Source organism: Armigeres subalbatus, chromosome 2 (genome assembly GCF_024139115.2).
Source record: "Armigeres subalbatus isolate Guangzhou_Male chromosome 2, GZ_Asu_2, whole genome shotgun sequence".
NCBI lineage: Eukaryota > Metazoa > Arthropoda > Insecta > Diptera > Culicidae > Armigeres > Armigeres subalbatus.
The window spans coordinates 149589022-149610303 of record NC_085140.1 but is presented as its reverse complement, the minus strand read 5'-3'; the positions used below and the strand labels follow the sequence as shown (position 1 = coordinate 149610303).

The 21282-nt window shown below is 37.8% G+C and overlaps 1 protein-coding gene across 1 annotated transcript; it reads right to left on the bottom strand.

The window, feature by feature from the left end:
• Positions 1 to 253: 253 nt before the first annotated feature.
• On the bottom strand, positions 254 to 20451 carry LOC134215262 (uncharacterized). Its single transcript, XM_062694484.1, has 6 exons — positions 20224 to 20451; positions 20000 to 20158; positions 19847 to 19934; positions 7559 to 8042; positions 7321 to 7504; positions 254 to 439 (listed from the first exon to the last, which is right to left on the bottom strand). The coding sequence occupies exons 1-6, from the start codon at positions 20342 to 20344 to the stop codon at positions 318 to 320; spliced, it is 1158 nt and encodes a 385-aa protein (XP_062550468.1). The 5' UTR covers positions 20345 to 20451; the 3' UTR covers positions 254 to 317.
• Between the last annotated feature and the right edge of the window lie 831 nt (positions 20452 to 21282).

The following is a 21282-nucleotide window of genomic DNA, read 5'->3' as shown; positions in this document are numbered from 1 at the left end:
CGATTCCCAACTGTATGCGTGTGTGTATATGATGAAGCGCGCATGTGTTTATGTTGGGGATTTTGGGGAGATTATGTGTTTATTTTGGGGAGGGGTCGTCTAACCCTTGGACAAAGTCCCTGCTGCCCCTGCATGTATGTGTAAGTGTTCGTATATGTCTGTGTGTGACTGTTGATTTATTCCTTTTTCTAACACTAATCGCAAGTTATGTTATTTATTCTATAATAAAACATAAAAAATTAAAACAATGAAGTATAAACAACGAACAATTTATTAAACCTAATTCAGTACTTGTCCTGTATACAATAACGAAGAGATTATTTGCCCGTCGAAACTGCACATGAATTTTGAGTATATAGAAAATTAAATCCTCGGTTTGCAACATCGGGTGTATCGTTTCCATCGGTGATGTAATACATAGCGAGAAATGGGTTACTACCTATCAAAAAATAAAAAATTAAGCATTATTAAAAGAAACATAATATTTTTACAATCATGAGTAAAAACGTTTTCATGCGGTCATTCCTTATTAAGTATCTTGATGTCATAATTTTACTAGGAATAAAGTACATATATGAGGTCGCATATCAAAGGCATAGAAAATTGCTCTTTTTTATATTTAGTGCCCGTGAATGTATTAAAAAGATTTTAGGTTCATCGCTTCATAAAACCGCAGGAGTTTCGCATAATATAGTTATGTACGCTTCCTAACAGCCTCTGGCGCATACGCACAGACATCAGCAAAGTACGCGCCAGCAAAAAGTCACCGCTGCATTCGGTTAAATCTTGCATAGATTACTTTTTTACTCTAGCTTAGTATAAACTTTGAAAATATGAAAAATGATTTGTTTGTATGTTATTACAGGTTTGGTCTACTTCTGAGTGTACTTTAATCGAGAATTGCACAGCGAATATTTAAGTGAGTAGGTAATAGATACGATTTCATTGGCCTACTTTCCCCATAGGTTCATTTTAGACTATTCTACCCTACACAAATAAATGCATTTTTATGGCCTTTAATAGCCATGAATTTTTAAATCCATATTGTTATAGGGTTAAGGTAGGCATTTTCGTCTTTCCGTCATAGTCTCGAAAACCAATAAAAGAGACACATTTTCCAAACTCGTCCATACCAAATCGTAAATTCAGGAAAAGCGTTCTGCTATAGTGGAATTTAAGCAAATGGGCGTTGCTTTCGTTGGTTTTAGCCGCGACGACGATAGATGGAAATAGCTGCCGTGTCCCTAATTGAAAAAGTATAACTATGGCCACTTTTCTCAGAGCTGGTTTCACGGAAATATCTCAGGTGTATGCTGTCCGATCTGTGACATCAATATATCAATCAACTCAGGAGAAGCTCTATATAGCTTCTGTAAAAAATATAAAAAGGATCAACATTCCACCCAAATAAAAAATACAATCGCTCAAAACATAGCATTTTTGACATGCCCTTAAATAATCCGAATTATTTTCGGTATCCGGCGGTCTGAATATGGTGTTGAACCAGCTTTCTAAAACTTGTTAAATTTTCCTGTCAAACACTGACAGAACTTCAGAAATTGATTGATTTTTCACGAAGTTATGGTCATTTTGATAAAATTTTGCCGATCATTCTGTCCAACCTCTGTATTTCCCCGGCAAGCCGTTCTAGATCCATTTTCTTGGTAGTTGAGATTCAAAGCTTTGAAACTGTTACACCGCTCAGTTCTTTTTTATGCAGATTTGAACCACGAGTGAATCATGAAATTCAACGTTTTTCAATTGTTTTGGTGTATGAATGCGTCATTTACTTCTTCAGATAAATCCAATATATTATCTAATTAATTTGAAAATATTTCTAACATAAATAGAACACTACAGGGGAAACTAGTGAGTTTGTTCTATCTCGTTTCAGACTCGAATAAGAATTGTTCACAAACTTGAGATGAATCTGAATCACTACTGATTTTACTATAAATGTAAGCTAAATTAAAAATACATAGGGGAAGATCCCCCCGCGTCGGACACCTCCCAATATCGAACACTTCTAAAAACGGCACTCTCAGAGATCCCTCCATCATCTTGTTAATACAAGAGATAGCTATTGAAAAGTCCTTTACCTGCATGGAATATAAGCAATTCTCTGTTGAATCATGATTTTTTTTCGAGATTTCAATTTTGTATTTTTTTATTTACCTGAAATTTTGCATATACATTCTTTGTGATAAAAAAAATAGAGGTAATAAACCATAGAGAACGATTGTCGCTGCGGTTCCCTTTTTCTCGTTCTCAAACATGTTGGGTACATAACTGTCAAAACGTACTGATTTTTCCTTCGTGGGCATTTATAGCCCTATTCTCGCCAGTGACGACAGCGACACACTTCCTCTACAGTTTATTACCTCTATTGATCAAAAACATAATTTGCATCATTGGTTTTCCATTTTGACTCTAGTCTAACTTTTGACAAGGGCCTAAGCAAAAACAACTTGCACACTTGCAAAAAAATATATAACTTAAAAACGGCTTGTCCGATTATTTTGGTGTCTTCGCCAATGTTTTGGGTAATCATTGGGGCTTTGTGAAAAAAATATACACTGTGAAAAAAAATGATCAATAATTGAAAATAAAACTTAAAAATCGATTTTCTCAAAAACGAATTTTTCAATATTTTTTATTTTTTGATATGTTGTAGCAGATAATATATATACTTTTTTACACTATGAGTCATAATGGAGAAATGATGGACAAAAAATTAATATATTTAAAAAAAAGTTAGTTTTTCAAAAATGGTCGAAATATTTTTTTACGTTTCCATCGTTAGTCGTTTAATAAAAGTTTTATGATTTCACGCAGAATCATGCAAAATGGAGTCTCTTTGCGAAAATTTTGATTGGTATTTTTTTCACCGTGTAAAAAAATATCCGTTTTAAAACAGAATCGGGTGTATCCGCAAACATACGTGGCAACACCCGAGTAGAAATTCGCACATATGCCATGAAATGTTTTTCTTTATTCCTTTCTTTATTTTTTTATTTTTGTGTTACTACCGCTACTGTGCCGAGATCTACTGTGGTCTACCCCCCTCCCCACCAGAAAATTTTGAAAAGTAATTCCAACTTGGTCAATTTTTATTTCATTTACATGTTTCCTAAATATTTCTTTATTTTTATTATGAATTCTATAATAGTAGTTTGTGTAACAAGTTGCAAAAAGATGATTTTTTTCAGCACGAGTTGTACGTTTATCCAACGAGGTCTGCCGAGTTGGATATCGTCACGGCTGCTTTACCGTCACGGCTGCTTGATGACGACTGACAACTTGTTCTTCTCGGAGGCATTCCTCCAACGTAATCCGGATATGACAACCATAGGCGTGACTAGAGTCTCGGTCTTTTTTTATATATTCCTACTAGGCAAATCTACATACAGACACCTGAAATTATCACTCAGGGAGTGGGGCTGAAGGGGCAGAAGGCCAGCCCGCCGGACCCACTAAACCCACCCGAGCAACAGAAGGTTACTTGAGTTACCCTCTCTACTAATACCCTGGTTCCCCCAGGAACGGCCTCCCAGCATTACTTCTGGGCATTAGGCAGTACTTGATGCACTCGCCCATTCACGCTCACACAGGTACTCATCCCGTATGAGTCTTACTTGGGTGCTCTCTCTAACACACCTTGACACTCTTTCTGACGCACCATATGAGTCTTACTTGGATGCTCACCACTGACATACCATGTGAGTCTAACTGGGGTGCTCACCCTTTACGCACCATGTGAGACTAACTTGGATGCTCACCCTACCGCCTGATTCACGCTCTAGCACACAAATCTGAGCCTTAATTGGGTGCGCACTCTAGCACACCCTGCCACTCCTCCTGACACACCATGTGGGACTTACTTAGGTTCTCACTTCTTACATGCCATGCGAGTCTGACTTGGGTGCTCGCCCTTAACATACCATGTGATTCTGACTTGGGTACTCACCTCTAACATGCCACGCAAGTCTGACTTGGATGCTCACTCTACTCACATCTGCCATGTCTCGAGGTGTCGATAGCGATAGGTACCAACAGTTCTACGTTACGACCCTCCTACCTCGGCATATGCAGTCCATACTAACACCTATGCAGTCACTCTTCTGCCATGCCTCGTGGTGGCGACTGCGGTAGACTCTTACCTCGACATGTGCAAACCTCTCATTCACTTCCCCGCGCTCTCATTCACTTCCCCTCACTTCCCCGCGCTCCTGCACCACAAGGCAATATGGGTGCGGCCGAAATGGTGGCTCCGGTGACGAACGAAGAGTTACTCGCGGTGGCCAAGTCCCTGGTAACGAACAAAGCTCCAGGGCCTGATGGAATTCCGAACAGTGCTCTCAAGGCAGCAATCATAGCGAACCCGAACACCTGGCGCATAGACCAATCTGCCTTATAGACACGACGGGCAAGTTGCTAGAGAGGATCATCCTCAACAGGCTGACCCCGTACTCAGAGGGTACGAACGGCCTGTCTAACAACTCTGCAGCTTGCAGAGAATCTGGCGCGTCGAGCAGCAGTCGACAAGCATGACTAACTTGTGATTGGTTAGTTAGAGCTAAAACAGGCTGAGCGCGGGGAAGTGAATGAGAGGTTATGCTTCCATTCGACATGCACATGTCGAGGTAAGAGTATCGCAGCGGGTGGCAACCGCAGTCGCCACCACGAGGCATGGCAGAAGAGTGACTGCATAGGTGTTAGTATGGACTGCATATGCCGAGGTTAGTCTCACATGGTGCGTAAAGGGTGAGCACTAGAGTGATTCAAATTTTGACTTTTTTGCCCCCGGTGCTTAAACGATTGCATTTCCCTTTTTATTAACCCACCTAAATTTTTAGCTAATTTGGATGTAAATTGAGTGAGCACGCGCGGTTTGAAGTTTGTATGAAAATTGCTATGAAAACGGTAACTTTCATGGAAAACCGTTCCCCAGCGCTCCCCTTTAAGCTCTAACAACATATGAGTACATAGGCAACATAAGAAATTTTACAAGGAAACAGGCCGACTTTGTTGCGAAACGATTTGATGCTCGCAAGAAAAGTTATTAAGGAAATACTGAATCGGTGGAATTTCAATTTAACACGTAAAAGAATAACATCAATATCAATAATGAGCATTTTTGTTTTCTTCATAACTTTGCTTCCAAACGAGAAATCGCTTCGCAACAACAACTGCCTTTCAGCTTGAGAAGTATTCTGTGTAGGCAATGTGTTGATTATATTTAAATAGTTCATGGACCACCTCTCGGAACGATCTTCCACATAAGGGTCAGTTTTCACAGTAATTTCCATACAAACTTCAAATGACGTGTGCACAGTCAAATTACATCCAAAATTGCTAAAAATTTAGGAGGTTATTAAAATGGCAAATGCAATCGTTTAAGCATCGGGGGGCAAAAAAGTCAAAATTTGAATCATTCTAGTGAGCACCCAAGTTAGACTCACATGGTATTTCAGAGGTGAGCATCCAAGTAAGGGGTAAGCCAGAGTAAACGCGACAAGCGATGCGACGCGACGCGACTCACGTAAAAGAATAACAATCATTATCAACAGGCTGTCAAATTGCACTGTCGCGTCGCGTCGCATCGCACGTCGCGTTTTCTCTGGCTTGCCCCTAAGACTCATATGGTGCGTCAGAAAGAGTGTCAGGGTGTGTCAGAGGGTGTGTTAGAGAGAGCACCCAAGTAAGACTCATACGGGGTGAGTACCTGTGTGAGCGTGAATGGGCGAGTGCATCAAGTACTGCCTATTCCCCAGAAGTAATGCTGGGAGGCAGTTCCTGGGGGAACCAGGGTATTAGTAGAGAGGGTAACTCAAGTAACCTTCTGTTGCTCGGGTGGGTTTAGTGGGTCCGGCGGGCTGGCCTTCTGCCCCACTCCCTGAGTGATAATTTCAGGTGTCTGTATGTAGATTTGCCTAGAGGGAATATATAAAAAAAGACCGAGACTCTAGTCACGCCTATGGTTGTCATATCCGGGTTACGTTGGAGGAATGCCTCCGAGAAGAACAAGTTGTCAGTCGTCATCAAGCAGCCGTGACGGTAAAGCGCCTACCCCAGAACGGCACTGCATGAGCTACGGATTCGGCGACTGACGAGGGTTTTGGTGGAGGGGCTTGTAAGGCGAACGTGTAGCCAATTAAGCTACGGGACCCCCCAAAGTAATGCAATGTATTGCAATGTAAATATTATTTTTTGTTTTTCTCGTACAACAAAGTTGTACCAGAAGGCTATAATTTCACTCCAAAAGTGTGTATGTGTGTAGCCCATAAATATTTTTTTGTTAAACGCGTTTCATAAAGAAGGGCTTGACAGATTCGAGTGCAACTGATTTCATTCGACGGAGCAAATTTCCTAGTTGGACACTATTGTTTTTGTTTTTTAATAAATCAAGCAGTTTGGATTATATTTTTATTTTTTAATCAACAAAAACACAAATGCACATTGAATCATTAATCATTTTAGCCGTGGCGCAACCCACGGTAAGTAATTTTTAAGCAACGTACTAGAATTGCACCAAATCTTTTTACCGCCGAAATGTAGGCAATAAGCACTGCATTTACAACATTAATTCGAATTCAACATATTGAATCGAGAAAGACATCATCACCACCGGTGGATAAATTTGGGTTTTTTTTCCAAAAGTAACATTTCTTGAAGCTTAGTTCAATAAAGAATTCGCCCAAAAGATATTTTAGTTACAATAAGATAAAAATTGTCGCTTCGGTTATCTTTGTTCTGCTGTCCGAAACATGTCGGGTACATAACTGTGAGATCATGTTTTTGCCTTTCTCGTATACAAAGTATACGTAAAGGCTATATGTTCGCTCCGAAAATGAACTTTTTATAGGAGGCCCGGAGACCCATAGTGTTATATACCGATCGACTCAGCTCGACGAATTGAAGTGATGTCTGTGTGTGTGTATGTGTGTATGTGTGTATGTGTGTGTGCGCAAAACTATGCAAAAATGTCACTCATTTTTCAGACACTTATCCTTAACCTTAACCCAATGTTTCCTATTGAAAATTGGCCAGATCGGACTATGGGCTCGGAAGTTATGGCCAAAATACTATTTTTATAATGCACGAGAAAGGCACTATCACCCCTAGGTGGATTAATCAGGGTTTTTTTTTCATCCTCCCTATCCCAGCCAGAAAAACATGTTTCGGACAGCGACGCCAGCGACAATATTTATCTTATGACTAAAATATTTTCTCTTGGCCCTCATTAGGAACCTTGAACACTCTTGAAACAAGCGAACTAGTCTGTATCAAACCCAATGTAGTTGTTCAATAGGTACTTACTTATAGTTGTCGCGATTCCCATTCCACAAAAGCGATCTGTCATCTGGCCTGTTGGGTTCGGGATTATGAGATAATCCGTGGTGCAATTGCTTCCTTGAGTACCGACTGCTGCAGTACCCAGGGTTGATGCTGTTGCCGAGGAGACATCACCGGTTAATGTAAACGCATACGGATCCCCGGTAGGCTGTTGAATAATTGATCAGGTTCTGTGCGAAATTTATCTTTTAGAAATCCTTACCAGTCTATAGGTGACGGTACAAACTCCAACGCCCTTCCGAATACAAATTCCATAGTTTTGATTCGCCAGCTGTCGCGTACCGGTGACACCAACCGAGTTCACCGCCGAACTGGCTCCCGAACCATAATTAAAGCTCTGTATGTTTCCGGTAAGCCCAAGGTAATACTGCAAACATCCCGAAGGAGCCTTGTAGGTGCTGGTACAGGAGATCAAACTCAACTGCAGATTCCACACCCGTTTCAATGATGTCGATGCAGTCGTTGCAACTGTGATTTTGATCGGACTTGTGCCACTGAATGCAACATATACATGCTGCCCGTTATTGTCTCCACAGATCACCGGAACACGGGAGCTTCCGCCACTGATTTGAATGTTATCTATCGTGCACAATCCATCGGCGTTCGGTTGCGAAAGCGTGAACTGCGTGAAATCGATTCGGAGCTGACAGATGGTGTTATCTGGCGGAATCACCGTGTAGACGCAACTAAGTGAAGAAAATATGAAAAATATCTGAGATGAATAAGTTGATTCTTAGATAAATGAAAAGGGTTAGTGTGATGTGGCAACGTCCTTCCCAAGAGCATGTTTTATTTTTTTGTGCATTTACCTTATAATGATACAAAGGCTGAACCTTTTTATTTCGATATTAACGTGAATTTTTATGGTTTATAAGTTCTTCACTCAAAGGCCAAACCTTGCTTTGAGTTAATATTTAGCTGATAGACGTATTTCTAAGCCCTCTTCAAGTACTAACTTGTCAGATAATAGATAATGGTGCTGGGTCATTGGGACGAATGTCATAAGATAAAATGGTCATTAGGCCGAATGAGAATTAAGAAGGGAGAAGTGAGAAGTAAGTAGAAAGAAGTGAGAAGTAAGGAGTAAGAAGTGAAAATGGTGATATGAATAGTAAGAAGTGAGATGTTAGGAAGGAGGAAGGAGGAAGAAGAAAAATGATGAAAGAAAGAAAGAAAGAAGAAGAAAAACGGAGAAAGAAAGAAAACATATGAAAGAAGGAAGATGGAAGAAGAAAGAAAGTAAAACAAAGAAGAAACAAGTAAGTAGATTGAAAGAAGACCGAAGGAAGAAGGTAGGCAAAGAAGAAGGAAAGAGGCAGAAAGGCAGAGGCAGAAGTTTCTGGTGGTTCGAAACGAAAATCAATTTTTTGTTTAATTCCAAAAAAAATTCGCCACAAAAACTTAATTCTAACGAAATGAAACGAAATTCCGCGGAATTTCGTAACAAATTTCAACTAACACAAAACGTTATCCATAAAAAAATTCGGCTGCTCCGCTGAATAAAACCATAAAGGTTGTATTATTTATATATTTATATATTTATATATTTATAAGATATAAAAAGTGCCTTTACAACGCATTCCAATTCCCAATCAATAAAAACGTTTTTAGTTATCTACTACAAAAACTTTTCAGCGTTTTATTGGAAACGTTCAAGCAGAAAGCTGAATACGCATTTGTTGGTGTAAAACAATTTTGCTGAGTCCGTCAATATATAACACCATGGGTCGTGGAGCATTCTATTAAAAGTTTGCCTTCGGAGTGAATTGAAAGCATTTCGGTTAAACTTTGTTGAAAAGAAAATGGCTAAAATACTCCATTTTACGTATATTAGCATTCGATCCTATTTGGCATCTGCAAAAAAAACTCTTCAACGTATACATCTGCTTTTCGATCAAATTTGATTAATAATGTGCGAAAGTTTTTTACTTTTTTTGCAAACAATTGTCTTCGTTAGAAAACTACAAGGAATGACAAACTTCTAGCAATTAAAGTTTCCTACCGTTTTGATTTAAATCTCGAACATATTCATATTCCCAATAATCGTGTTTATAAAGAGATTGGACAGAATTAGTTTATTGCATAGAGATAAAAAGTTTTTTTAAGACTCCATAACAATGAAAGTTGGTGCTTGTTGGCCGTGGAAATTGTTAACACAGTTTGAGATAATTTGTGTAGCTTTGATAGTTACAAACGAAAATAGGTCGAATTAGAAGCAATTTTGAGTACACTTTTGACTCAAATGCCGAGCATGACTAATATACCAAACACTGACATTTTAGCGCCCTAAATCTTAGAATTTAATTGGTTTTCAGTTATGAGGATCAAGAATCTGAGACAAAACGGTAGGTTTTAGAGTGCAATACGTATTTAGTTTTCTTCAATAAAACGTCTTCAGTGTTTTGTTTGAAATGCATTACAGAAAAAGAAAAGTATCAAACTATTCTATCCCATTTTTTCAAAAGTAATCCGATTCAGTATTTAAGACGTCAGGCTCAGAGTGTAAATGTAATCAGATATAAATCAGATCAGAATAACTTTATCAAAGAGGCAAACCTGTGGCGTGGATTCCTACGGCCCTTATGTTTTTTAGAGGGCTTCTTTCTTATTAAAGGCTGATTTCTTCACCTCCGCTTAGGCCTCAAACCAGATTTGTGTGCATGGGTAAGCACCGCTTAAACAACATTTTACGTTAATATATATTAATATCATATCAATTTGTCCATTTTGAAACATATGCTGTGCATATGCACAGCCAAGATATTTAACAAAAAAAAACATTTTACGTTCAAGTAACAATTGGAATCTTACCTAAAAGTAAGAATAAAAAGGTCAAGATACTCCACACAACAGTCAATATTTGGCGAATCATCGAAATATACATACAGCCCCCAAGATTTAAATAAGCACGTGGCCTATCTGTGAGCAAGAGTCCCCACTCAGATGTTGCCAGGTGTGTTTGCGGATATTCTTACGTGCGAAGTAGGTACTGCTGATTGCCAACCCTGCAGCAATGGTTACAAGTCGCAGACCATTATCGTTGGTAGCGGAATTAAGGCTTTCCGTACCAATGACAGGGCGAAAGAAACTTTCTTTTCCGATCTGCGCATTTGCATCCCCGATGACAATCTTTAAATCGTTTGTTGGGCACTCTCCGTAGGCCTTATCAAGGCTCTCATAGAACTCATCCTTCAAGTCGTCAGGCTTATCGTTCGTTGGGGCATAGATGCTGATCAGGCTGTAGTTGAAGAATTTGACCTTCATTCTCAACACGCAAAGGCGGTCGCCCAGACAACCACGCAACGCATAAGAATGTACGAATAAAATCGTTTACCGATCAAAATTTCATCAAAATCGCATTGAGGTGCGAAGCTCATCAGTTTATTTATGAATTTTCCCGCATAGTAGGCTTTTTTACGACTTAATTCCAGTTTCATTTGTTGTCATCGCATATTCCTGCAAACAAACTCAAATGAAATCGGATTATCTGTCAAACAGAGTTTGTTATCACAAACTACATCGCAATGTATAACGAACGAACTCGCATAAAAATCGTACACATCGCATATACTGCCGTGCAACGTCGCGTAAAAAATACACATATATCGCCTCCACTTTTGTACGTAAAAAGCGTTTTCGCGACTGGTATGCGATGAAAATTGTGTGCATAGGCATCGCATAACAAAAAAAACAATTCTATTATGCATGCATTCTGGTTGTCTGGGCGCTTATCGACTTCCACCGAATAACACGCTTCATCTGCTTCCCCATGAAGCCAACTCCTCGTTCTGCTCTGTCACCACCGCTATAGTATATGTGGTACTTGAATGAAGCGAACACATTGGATCCACCGCCCGGAATTCACGTTCTCCAGTTCTGAGCCACCGTATTTCCTGGATTTCTGCCACACTCACGTTGTCCTTTTTTCGTTGCCGGGTCCGTTGCCGTTGAATCAATCCGTTTGCTCTACTTTTGCCTTTCTTGGTAACTGTAGAATCTTCGGTAGGCTACCTTACCAGGGTAACGCTATCTACATCGCGATGAAGGGTCTGTCTTCTCGATGCTGACACGATGCAGCATGATGTGCACATTTTAGTTTAGAGCCCCTCGCTGGCACTCGGACGATGATCAGCCGCCACTAACATGGAGAACAGACGCTGTTGTGAGCCGCTCCCAACATGGAGAACAGACGCTCGATCAGATTTGCACCTCCGGAGAGGAGGAAATCCCCCCTTCCCTGTCAGCATACGACCAGAGTTCCCACCGGGGTTGGTTACCCGATCTTCCCTAAGGTTGCTTGTATCCCGGCCAGCGCCACGAGGAGGTAGGGATAGGAGTTGCAACGCGATACCCAGCATTTGCCGTGCCGAACTTTCCTAAATAGGAATTTCAAATAGGCGTAACTGTATTTGACCCTGAAATTTGAAACGACTCCTACTCTCTCTGCTCAGCATATTTCGTTCAACTGACGTTACTACCTGATAGATCACAATCAATTCTTTCTGTTGTGAACATTAGTTGACCAAAATAGTTTGAATTAAGAGCACAATCGCCATTTCAAAAATCAAGGTCATCATCAATTACGTCCATTTGAAAAAAGTTCTCAGCTATATTTGTTTATACTTACTGATATAGAATTGATCAGATTGGGGAGCACACATTCCACGATGAATTCCATTGAAAGCGACACAAATGCTGGGGTATATAAATGAGAACTCGACGATTTATCACACTGCGACGATTTATCACACAAAAAAATCGTTTCGTTTCGTAAAATTCCGAATTAAATCATTTCGCATCGTTTCGATGTCTCGAAAGTAAAACTATATTTCGTTTCGTTTCGCTTCGAAACAACTTGGGCATGTTAAATTTCGTTTCGTTTCGTTTCGTTAGGAAAAAGTGTGTTATCGCATACCCTTACCTATTATTGTTCTATAACTATAAAAATAAAATAACAGTAATTTAGCACAGGTGAAATATCTTTTAGGGGTCCTCTTTAGTCGTGCGGTAAGACGCGCGGCTACAAAGCAAGACCATCCTGAGGGTGGCTGGGTACGATTCCCAGTGCCGGTCTAGGCAATTTTCGGATTGGAAATTGTATCAACTTCCCTGGGCATAGAAGTATCATCGTGTTAGCCTCATGATATACGAATGCAAAAATGGTAACCTGGCTTAGAAACCTCGCAGTTAATAACTGTGGAAGTGCTTAATGAACACTAAGCTGCGATGCGGCTCTGTCTCAGTGTGGGGATGTAATGCCAATAAGAAGAAGAAGAAGATGTATGGGAATTTGTTAGGCAGTTCACAACGCGCATTCTCTCATATTATGCAGGATTGCAGGACATCGTCTGCCAAATGGGATCCAGAAGCGTTTCGTTCTTCTAATTAAATATATGGAAGTGGATATTCAGTTTGTTAACGAAAAATCCCATACCAATATTGCTCTGATATTGGCGAAATTCTGCCAATGTACACCTAGTACAAACTCGTCTTATGACAAGTGAAGACATTCCACTAAAAGTTTAAAATAATTTTCTTAATATAAAATAAGTAAGTAAGTAGATAAAAAATAAGTAAGTACAATAGATACATTATGCCCAAGGAGCCGAAAATGTTTCCCACCCGAAAACATCCTTGCCCGACCGACAATCGAACTCACCATCTCCAGATTGGCAATCCAACGTCTTATTTCAATGTTTTTTGGCAAAGATAGGTGTGGTACATCTCGATATCCATCGTCCGAATTGGAGTTGAACCGCGTGTGCCAAAAAGTCGGGATCGGAACGGGAACGTGCTTACGCTCCAAAAATCGTATACTGAATCTTTTTGGCACACGCGGTTCAACTCAAATTCGGACGACGGATATCGAGATGTACCACAATAGGGGAGATCGGGACTGGTTGCCGGAAGGGGCAGGCTGGCTGAGTGGTTTTTGTTAAAATGCTTCAAGACGCATTATAGTGATTTTGGTTGGGTATTAGGTCGCCCATGTTACGGATGTAAATTCAAGTATTTTTGTGTTTCCGTTTGCACAAGGCTACGTTTTTTGCTATTTTGACGCTAGTGAGTAAATTTATGTTATAGTAAAGTCATATTTGTACATTTTGATGAAACATCTAACATTTTGGCGAGGCGAAACATCCTAGGCGGACTAACCTACAATGTGTTACGCGTCTCCACGCACTGTCCATACCAGAAGGCTGATTCGCCGATGCGTGGTGCGTTGTTCCCAAAGAGCTGCCAGCTGGAAGGCGTTTTGCCTAATGAGTTTTCTGGCAATGAAATACCACCACTTTTTTAAAATGTTAATATTATCAATATGATTGAGATTTTTTACAATTTAAAAATGCCATCAGCTAGCTATATTGTTGGCCGAATTTTGTGTGGGATTTTTGGCCGATTTGCCAAAAAGTAGAGAGTTAATATTTCTTACATGCCCAATAAAACGCTGACATCAGTTGATGAATACCGCATGAACTCTACTGATACACGAAATCTCACTGGTGTATAACAATACAGATTTCACAGCAGAGTTGAATATTCTAGATTTTCGATAGTACGATATGAAAGCTCTTTTAGTTATCTTTACAATTCTATATATAAACGTTGGTATCAAATCAGAAAAAAACCTTTCATACCAGAAGTTTTAAAATAAAACAGCAGCGTTTGTTAACTTTTTTTCAACTTTGATAATTAGTATCTCAAAAACTATAACCCGTAGGGACCTGGAACTTTTGGGTTTTCTTATCTTATGTATTTATTTTCGAGATAGTGAAAAAAATGTGCATAGGAATACCTGGAAGCTTTCTGGAAGAATCCCTGGGGTGGAGTGATATACTGAATTTTTGTAGTAATATCTTTCCGAATTTCAGGAATATTTTTGAAAGATTTCCCGGAGGAATTTCTAAAGAAAATTCCTGGAGGAATTCACGGCGACATTTTTGGAGTAAGTGTAAGTGGATTTTGTTATAACGTTTTTAGAGAAATGAGGCATTCCACGGGGGCATGTCAGTCGATCCTGAGCGACCATTTCGAAAATATTTGAAACTCTGCACAGTTTTTCAATTTCATCTAAATCGTCATTTTTCGATATCAAATCTTCATATTGAGTCACGACTAACTTTTCAAAAGGGTGTATGTGAAAATGGTTCAAAAATATTTAAAAAGCTGCACAGCAAAAACGGAATGTTCGATTGTTATGATTTTTTCAGCAAAGTTAGACAACTAAATGGTGATTCTTAAGAAAATGTGCACAGTAAAAAAAAATTTTTGCCTTTAAAAATATCATTTTGTCACAAAAACTCAAATATCTCAAAACCCTATCTTTTTTCGAACGTAATTTTTTTAGGGAAAACGGTCCATTATATTAGCTATCTACCATAAAAATTTGGTGATGGTAAACTAATAAACAAAAAAGTTATGACATTTCAAACATTTCACAATTTTCATATTTAGTAAATAAAAAAAAAAATTCTGTGTAAGTTATTTCGAGAATTGCAGTTTGATGCAGATTTTATTGTTAAGGGACGTGATTTAAACAAGTTGTTTTCATGATATTTTGATTTAATTATTCATAGCATCTATAAGAAACTTAGACACGATCCAGTGTTGTGATCAAAAGTATTGATAGTGTCATAATTTTCATTGCACGTGACTGGCGAAAAATTCTTTTAATAGTGTTGAAACCTGTTGATAATAACGTTGATAGAAACATATCAGAAATGTTATTTTTAAGACAAAAGCTTCAAAATCAAAGATTTATATACACGTGTACGTCTATAGTTTACCTGCAAAAAATATACCTCTTAGAGAATAGACTTTATGATCGGGAGGAAACAGGTATCTTCAACAACAACAAATGCATGATAGGTACATACCATGACAATGCTCACGAAAAAGCAAAAAATTACTACTACTAAGGTTGTTAAAGATCTTATAGTAATTTTTTTCTTCAGTCAAGCAAATGACACCAAACTAGTCAGTAAAAACTTAAAAGTGATTTTGTTTATTGAAATATTACGAACAACATGAGTAGCCGCTTTCTCAACTGTTGTAGGCCGTTTGATGGAAAAAAGTGTTCAAAAGAGTTACGAAATCTCACCGAAAGCACCATAGATAAACTGAAAGCGACTGGTTATGCTCCAATGTCCACATTGAATACAAATTTACGCATTTGCACGTCCTGCCGTCTAAACGTTGACAAAAGAGCAATCTGTATATCATCGGTTGAGCAGAGCGCAGGAAGTTCGAAAACGACAGCAACTGAGGAATTGCCAGATGTATCGACAACAACTGAGGAATTACCAGAAGTATTAAGTGCTGAGAGCCTTGCCACCGTACCATCAGCGAAATCTGTTTCAACAAATCAATCGGAAGATGAGTGTATCCAAAAGGTCAACATCGAACGCTTTAACGAGGGCATAGCTGGGATAAAAGTGACTCCGATTAAATGGAGTAAGATGGACTACGTTTATTACCCGGAGAAAAAATACCGTGAAATAAACGAAGCTGTACGAAGAAACCTCTTCAAATTAGGACCTGACGATGTGGAAAATACAGACTACGATGAGGTAATTATAAATATGAAGGAAAGGTTCTCGAATGCAGCCACGACAAGGAAAGAAAAATTATTGATTTTGTCGATGCTGCCAAGTTCGTGGTCTATTCAGGATACCATTGATGAGTTCAAAACCAATAGAAATACAGTAAAAGAGGCAAAACAATTGAAGAATAACTGTCTTTCAACCAAAAATACTAGGTCTAGTACTGCATTAACAGATGAGACAAAAGAAATAGTAGTTCAATATTTTGAAGATGATGAAGTAAGTCGAGCTATGCCTGGTCAAAAAGATTATGTATCAGTAAAAAAAAGATGGAAAGCGTCAAGCAATCCAAAAACGATTAATGATGACGATTTTGAAAGAAGCGTACACACGCTTCAAGGAAATTCACGATAATATTAAAATAGGTTTTCCTCATTTGCAAGCCTTCGGCCAAGGCAATGTAAGCTTCTTTCCAATTCAGGAGCACATAATGTGTGTGTGCACAACCCATGAGAATATTAATCTTATTTTACATAGTTTGAAAAGAATCAATTTAACAAAGGATATTAAAATGTTAACTGGTAGTCTTTTGTGTGAAAATACAACATCAAATTGCTATCTACGATTTTGTTCGGATTGTCCAGATTCTTCATCATTGGAAAATACTTTATTCGCTGAGTTTGAAGAAAAATATATTGATCAGTTATCATTTGAGCAATGGGTGACCACGGATAGGTGTGACATAGAAACTATTGTAAAACCTGTAGATGAGTTTGTGTCATATCTTTGCTTGAAATTAGAAAGTTTAATCCCTCACGATTTCATTAAAACAGAACAATCCAGCTTTTTAAAAATACGAAAAATACATTACAAAATGGTGAATTTTTAGTCATTTGTGATTGTTCTGAAAATTACAGCTTTGTATTGCAAGATGAAGTGCAGTCCCATCACTGGAACGTACAACAAGCTACAATTCATCCATTCGTTATTTATTTTAATGGAAGTACGCAAATTGAACACTTAAGTTTTATTATAATTTCCGAAGATTTAAGACACGATTCAGTATCCGTAAACTTGTTCATTGAAAAAATGATTAACTTTTTACGCGTTGATAAGCATAAAGAAGTCAAAAAGATATATTTCATGTCTGATGGAGCAGCGTCGCAGTACAAAAATCGTAAGAATTTTTCGAGCCTATGTCAATTTAAATCAATGTACGGAATTGATGCAGAATGGCATTTTTTGCTACATCACATGGCAAAAGGTCCTTGTGATGCTATTGGAGGAACAATAAAGCGCATGGCCACAAGAGCAAGTTTAGCCAAAGAACGTGAGCATCCAATTAAAACTGCGAAAGAACTTTTTGATTGGGCAAATCGTAGAAAAGAAAAAGATTTAACCAAATTATCATTTTGTTTTACTACTACTGAAGAGTACGAAATAAAGGCTTCAGAGCTCAGCGAGCAATTTAATAACGCGAAAACGATCCAAGGAACCCAAAAATTTCACTGTTTCATTCCATTGTCGGAAAATAAAATTAAAGCAAAACTATACTCAAACTGTGCTGATAATAATTCAAAAGTGTTCGATATTTTAAATATTGGAATAAAAATAAATAAAAAATAAGGATTAATAAACTGTTTTCATGATATCATAACCCATCCCAAAATTCAAACCCAAAACTCTTAGAGTTTCTATAACAACATTGTGTAACTGCCACATTTAATTTAATACTTAGGATAATATTAATTCATTTTTATTTATTTATACATATAATATTTATACATATAATATGCATAATATCGATGAACACATAAATATGGAATATCATACAAACAACTTGTTTAACTCACGCAAGGCCCTTAACAATAAAATCAGCATCAAACTGCGATTCTTGAAATAAAAAAAATACACGGAAATTTTTTTTTGTTTACTATATGTGAAAATTGTGAAATGTTTGAAATGTCATAACTTTTTTGTTTATTAGTTTACCATCACCAAATTTTTATGGTAGATAGCTAATATAATGGACCGTTTTCCCTAAAAAATTACGTTCGAAAAAAGATAGGGTTTTGAGATATTTGAGTTTTTGTGACAAAAATGATATTTTAAAAAGAAAAAAAAAAAATTTTTTTACGGTTCACATTTTCTTAAGAATCACCATTTAGTTGTCTAACTTTGCTGAAAAATCATAACAATCGAACATTCCGTTTTTGCTGTGCAGCTTTTAAATATTTTGAACCATTTTCACATACACCCTTTTGAAAAGTTAGTCGTGACTCAATATGAAGATTTGATATCGAAAAATGACGATTTAGATGAAATTGAAAAACTGTGCAAAGTTTCAACTCAATAGAAAATCATGAATTAAAAATTTTCTTAAATTTTGATGCTGTTGCTTGGAATCGCTCAAATGCCTAAAGGAATTCGAAAAAGAATTTTTGGAAAAGAAAATGCGGGTGGAATCTCATGAGGAATTCTTGCATGAACTTTCGGAGGAATGTCTGATGGAACTTTTGGGGGAGTTATGCGGGAACTTCAAAAGAAGTTATCAGGGATCTTCAGCAGGAATTTCTGGAGAAACTTCAGGAGAATTTCCTCGAGGAATTATTAGAATTATTTTTTTTTTGGAACGGTGGCAATGCATATTAATTAATGCAAAAACATGCAAAATGATAGAAAAAATGCGATCTATTCTTCTAAAGTGCTTTTTTGACCTTTCTTGTGTGATTTTTTCAATACATTTCACGATGCACGAGAAAGGCATCATCACCGTTAGGTGGATTAATCTGGGTTTTTAAGTATATATTTTAATTGGAAACATAAAAATAAAAATGATTAATTTTGTTTGACCGTACAAAACTATGATTTCACGCTCAAAAGTAACTGCTGAAAGCATGCACTCTAACTTTCATCTACCCAATGACTAAGTAAAATTATATTGCAGTCTCATCTCCACAAAAGTGAGACCTGAATTGACGATAGTTAGAGTGTGGAATATCACCATGCTATACAACATGCTGAGATGGAAAGTTGGTAACCGATGTGGTTTATTCGGTGACATAAAGAGCTCCAGTAACCTTGGGATCAAAGGCGTAGGATTGCCAATCCGGAAATGACGAGCTCGATTCTCGGTCCGGTCTAGGATGTATTCGGGTTGGAAACATTATCGATACCCTGGCCATAGTGTATCCATTGTACTTGCCACACAAGATACATACTTATGCATTGACGGGCATAGAAAGCTTTTGTGGAAATGCTAATAGAATACTAAGTTGAAAAGCCCACCAACTTCCAGTTGGAATGCAGAGCCATTAAAGAAAAAGAATAAGAAGAAGAAAGTATCTTGATGATAGCTTTTAGAATTGGTTTGAAAAATGATCATCTTCCAAGTACAAAATTCAAATGTAATCTCGAGAGTCTTAGGATAGAAATGGCGTCATGTGTTCATAAAAAAGAATTTAAAAAAGTAATCGGAGACTTTGTAAACTATGTTAGAATATAAATTTTAAAAAACAGTTTTATAATAGGGGAACAGACGGCTTTGGCATGTTTTGTTCTATTATTGGCAGGGGGGTTTTTGTCGACCGAATTTTATGAAATTTGGCCACAATATTCTTTGATATGCAAAGAATGTTTAGGCCAAATTTGAGCAAAATCAGTCATAAAAAACCCCCCTGCCAATAATAGAACAAAACCTGCCAAAGCCGTCATTCCCCCTACCAGAATATGAATTTAGATTACTTGAACAAGAAACTAATTAGTAGTAATAACCTATTACTGAGAAATTTGAAGAATCGCATCTACATTTTTCCTGAGAAATTGGTATGCAACAAATTCCCTGAAATCCAAAAGAAAAAACACCTCATACTAAAATTTACCTTGCTTATTAGTCATGACATTTTTGGGGATCGTAGCCTAATTAACATTTATTATCTCTAACTCACCTGCCACCTCCATTGTATGGCGCAGGATAACCTGAATTTTGAAAATAGGTTATATTTTGCGATCCAGACCCACCACAAGTAGCTCTATCTGTAATTACACTTGACACATTTGATAAATTTGTTCGCTAGTCACAATGAAGCACAAACACTTACAGACACAACAAGTAGCTTGAGTAGATAGAGTACTGCAAGTTCCCATTCCAATGCCTCCATTAGCGGCACATTCGCCTTTAACCTGGCATGTTCCCAACAAACCGTTTGATCCCGTACACAGCGTATTCGCAATACGCCCAATCGTATGGAAGGCAAACACTGGAAAATTGAAACGTAATTTTAATACATCCGCTAAGGAAAAACACTTAATCACTCTTGAATACCTCTGCCCTGACGACTGCTCAGCGATGTTTGGTTACTGGAGATACTTTCGCTTTCTACGGCCAAACACGTGATAGCTCTCAGTGCAATCACAGCGAACACGTTTTTTAGGAGCCTCTTCATTTTCACTGTTGATACTGATCGGGGAATGTAACTCAACTGATAGGTGTTATCATCGAACGTTTTATTAACATTAGGTGAAAGTAAGAAGATGCAATCCAAGCGTATGTTAATTGGTAGATAACGTGAAATTGTTGAGGCCTGACCTGTCAAATGTTAACCATGCGGCTTACCAGAGAGACTACATCAGTTACAAAATACCTGTTTTGCCCCCCACTGAAATCACATTCAATCGCTAAAATACGCTTCACTATTGAAATATTTTCTTGGTGAGCCGGAATTTAGGGCCAGATCCTTACATTGAAATGCTTACAATGGGATAAGGCATCCTTAACTTGATCGATAGTTTTGTTACTGACTGTTGTTCATAATAATATTGATAATCTCTTAAAAGCACTTTAACAGCAATTAACCATTTCAGTGAAACCATACAATTATCGATGACAGTTTTTATGTTTTATGGATTTCAATATTTTATGAAAATTGTATGGCACTCCTCACAATCAATGTTCAAAAATATAATTTCGTATTATGGGAGCGTTGAAGGATCATAAAAAAAATCCTAAAATGACATTATATACCGTAGAAAACTAGTAGCAAATTAGTCCTAAGGCACGGAATGACATTTTTCATCACTACATAATTAATAACCTACCTTATAACTTGAATTATTAGGGAAGAGGTTCGATTGTGGGCACCCTTTTGTCTTTGGTCTATAACTTTGGACCTATTTTTTTTCTTTAGGTTTACTGGCGGGAGAGTGGAAACCTCTACACCAGGCCTTTGATAATATAGTTACATAGGGTGGGTGTACCAATTGTCGCCATACATAAGAACAACTATTATTTAAAAAATAAGTAAAAGGCATGAGGGTGGACTTTATATATCAAGCGAAAGGCTTTACTTCCTGCTCCTTAGAACAGCTGTGAAAACCACAATAA

Bases quoted from the DNA above. Each gene is read 5' to 3' on its own strand.
- LOC134215262 (XM_062694484.1), bottom strand. From the start codon at position 20,344: ATGAAGAGGCTCCTAAAAAACGTGTTCGCTGTGATTGCACTGAGAGCT. The intron at 19,935-19,999 runs GTAAGTGTTTGT...GTGTAATTACAG, and splicing joins TCAAGCTACTTGTTGTGTCT to ATAGAGCTACTTGTGGTGGG. The intron at 7,505-7,558 runs GTAAGGATTTCT...ATTATTCAACAG, and splicing joins GTACCGTCACCTATAGACTG to CCTACCGGGGATCCGTATGC.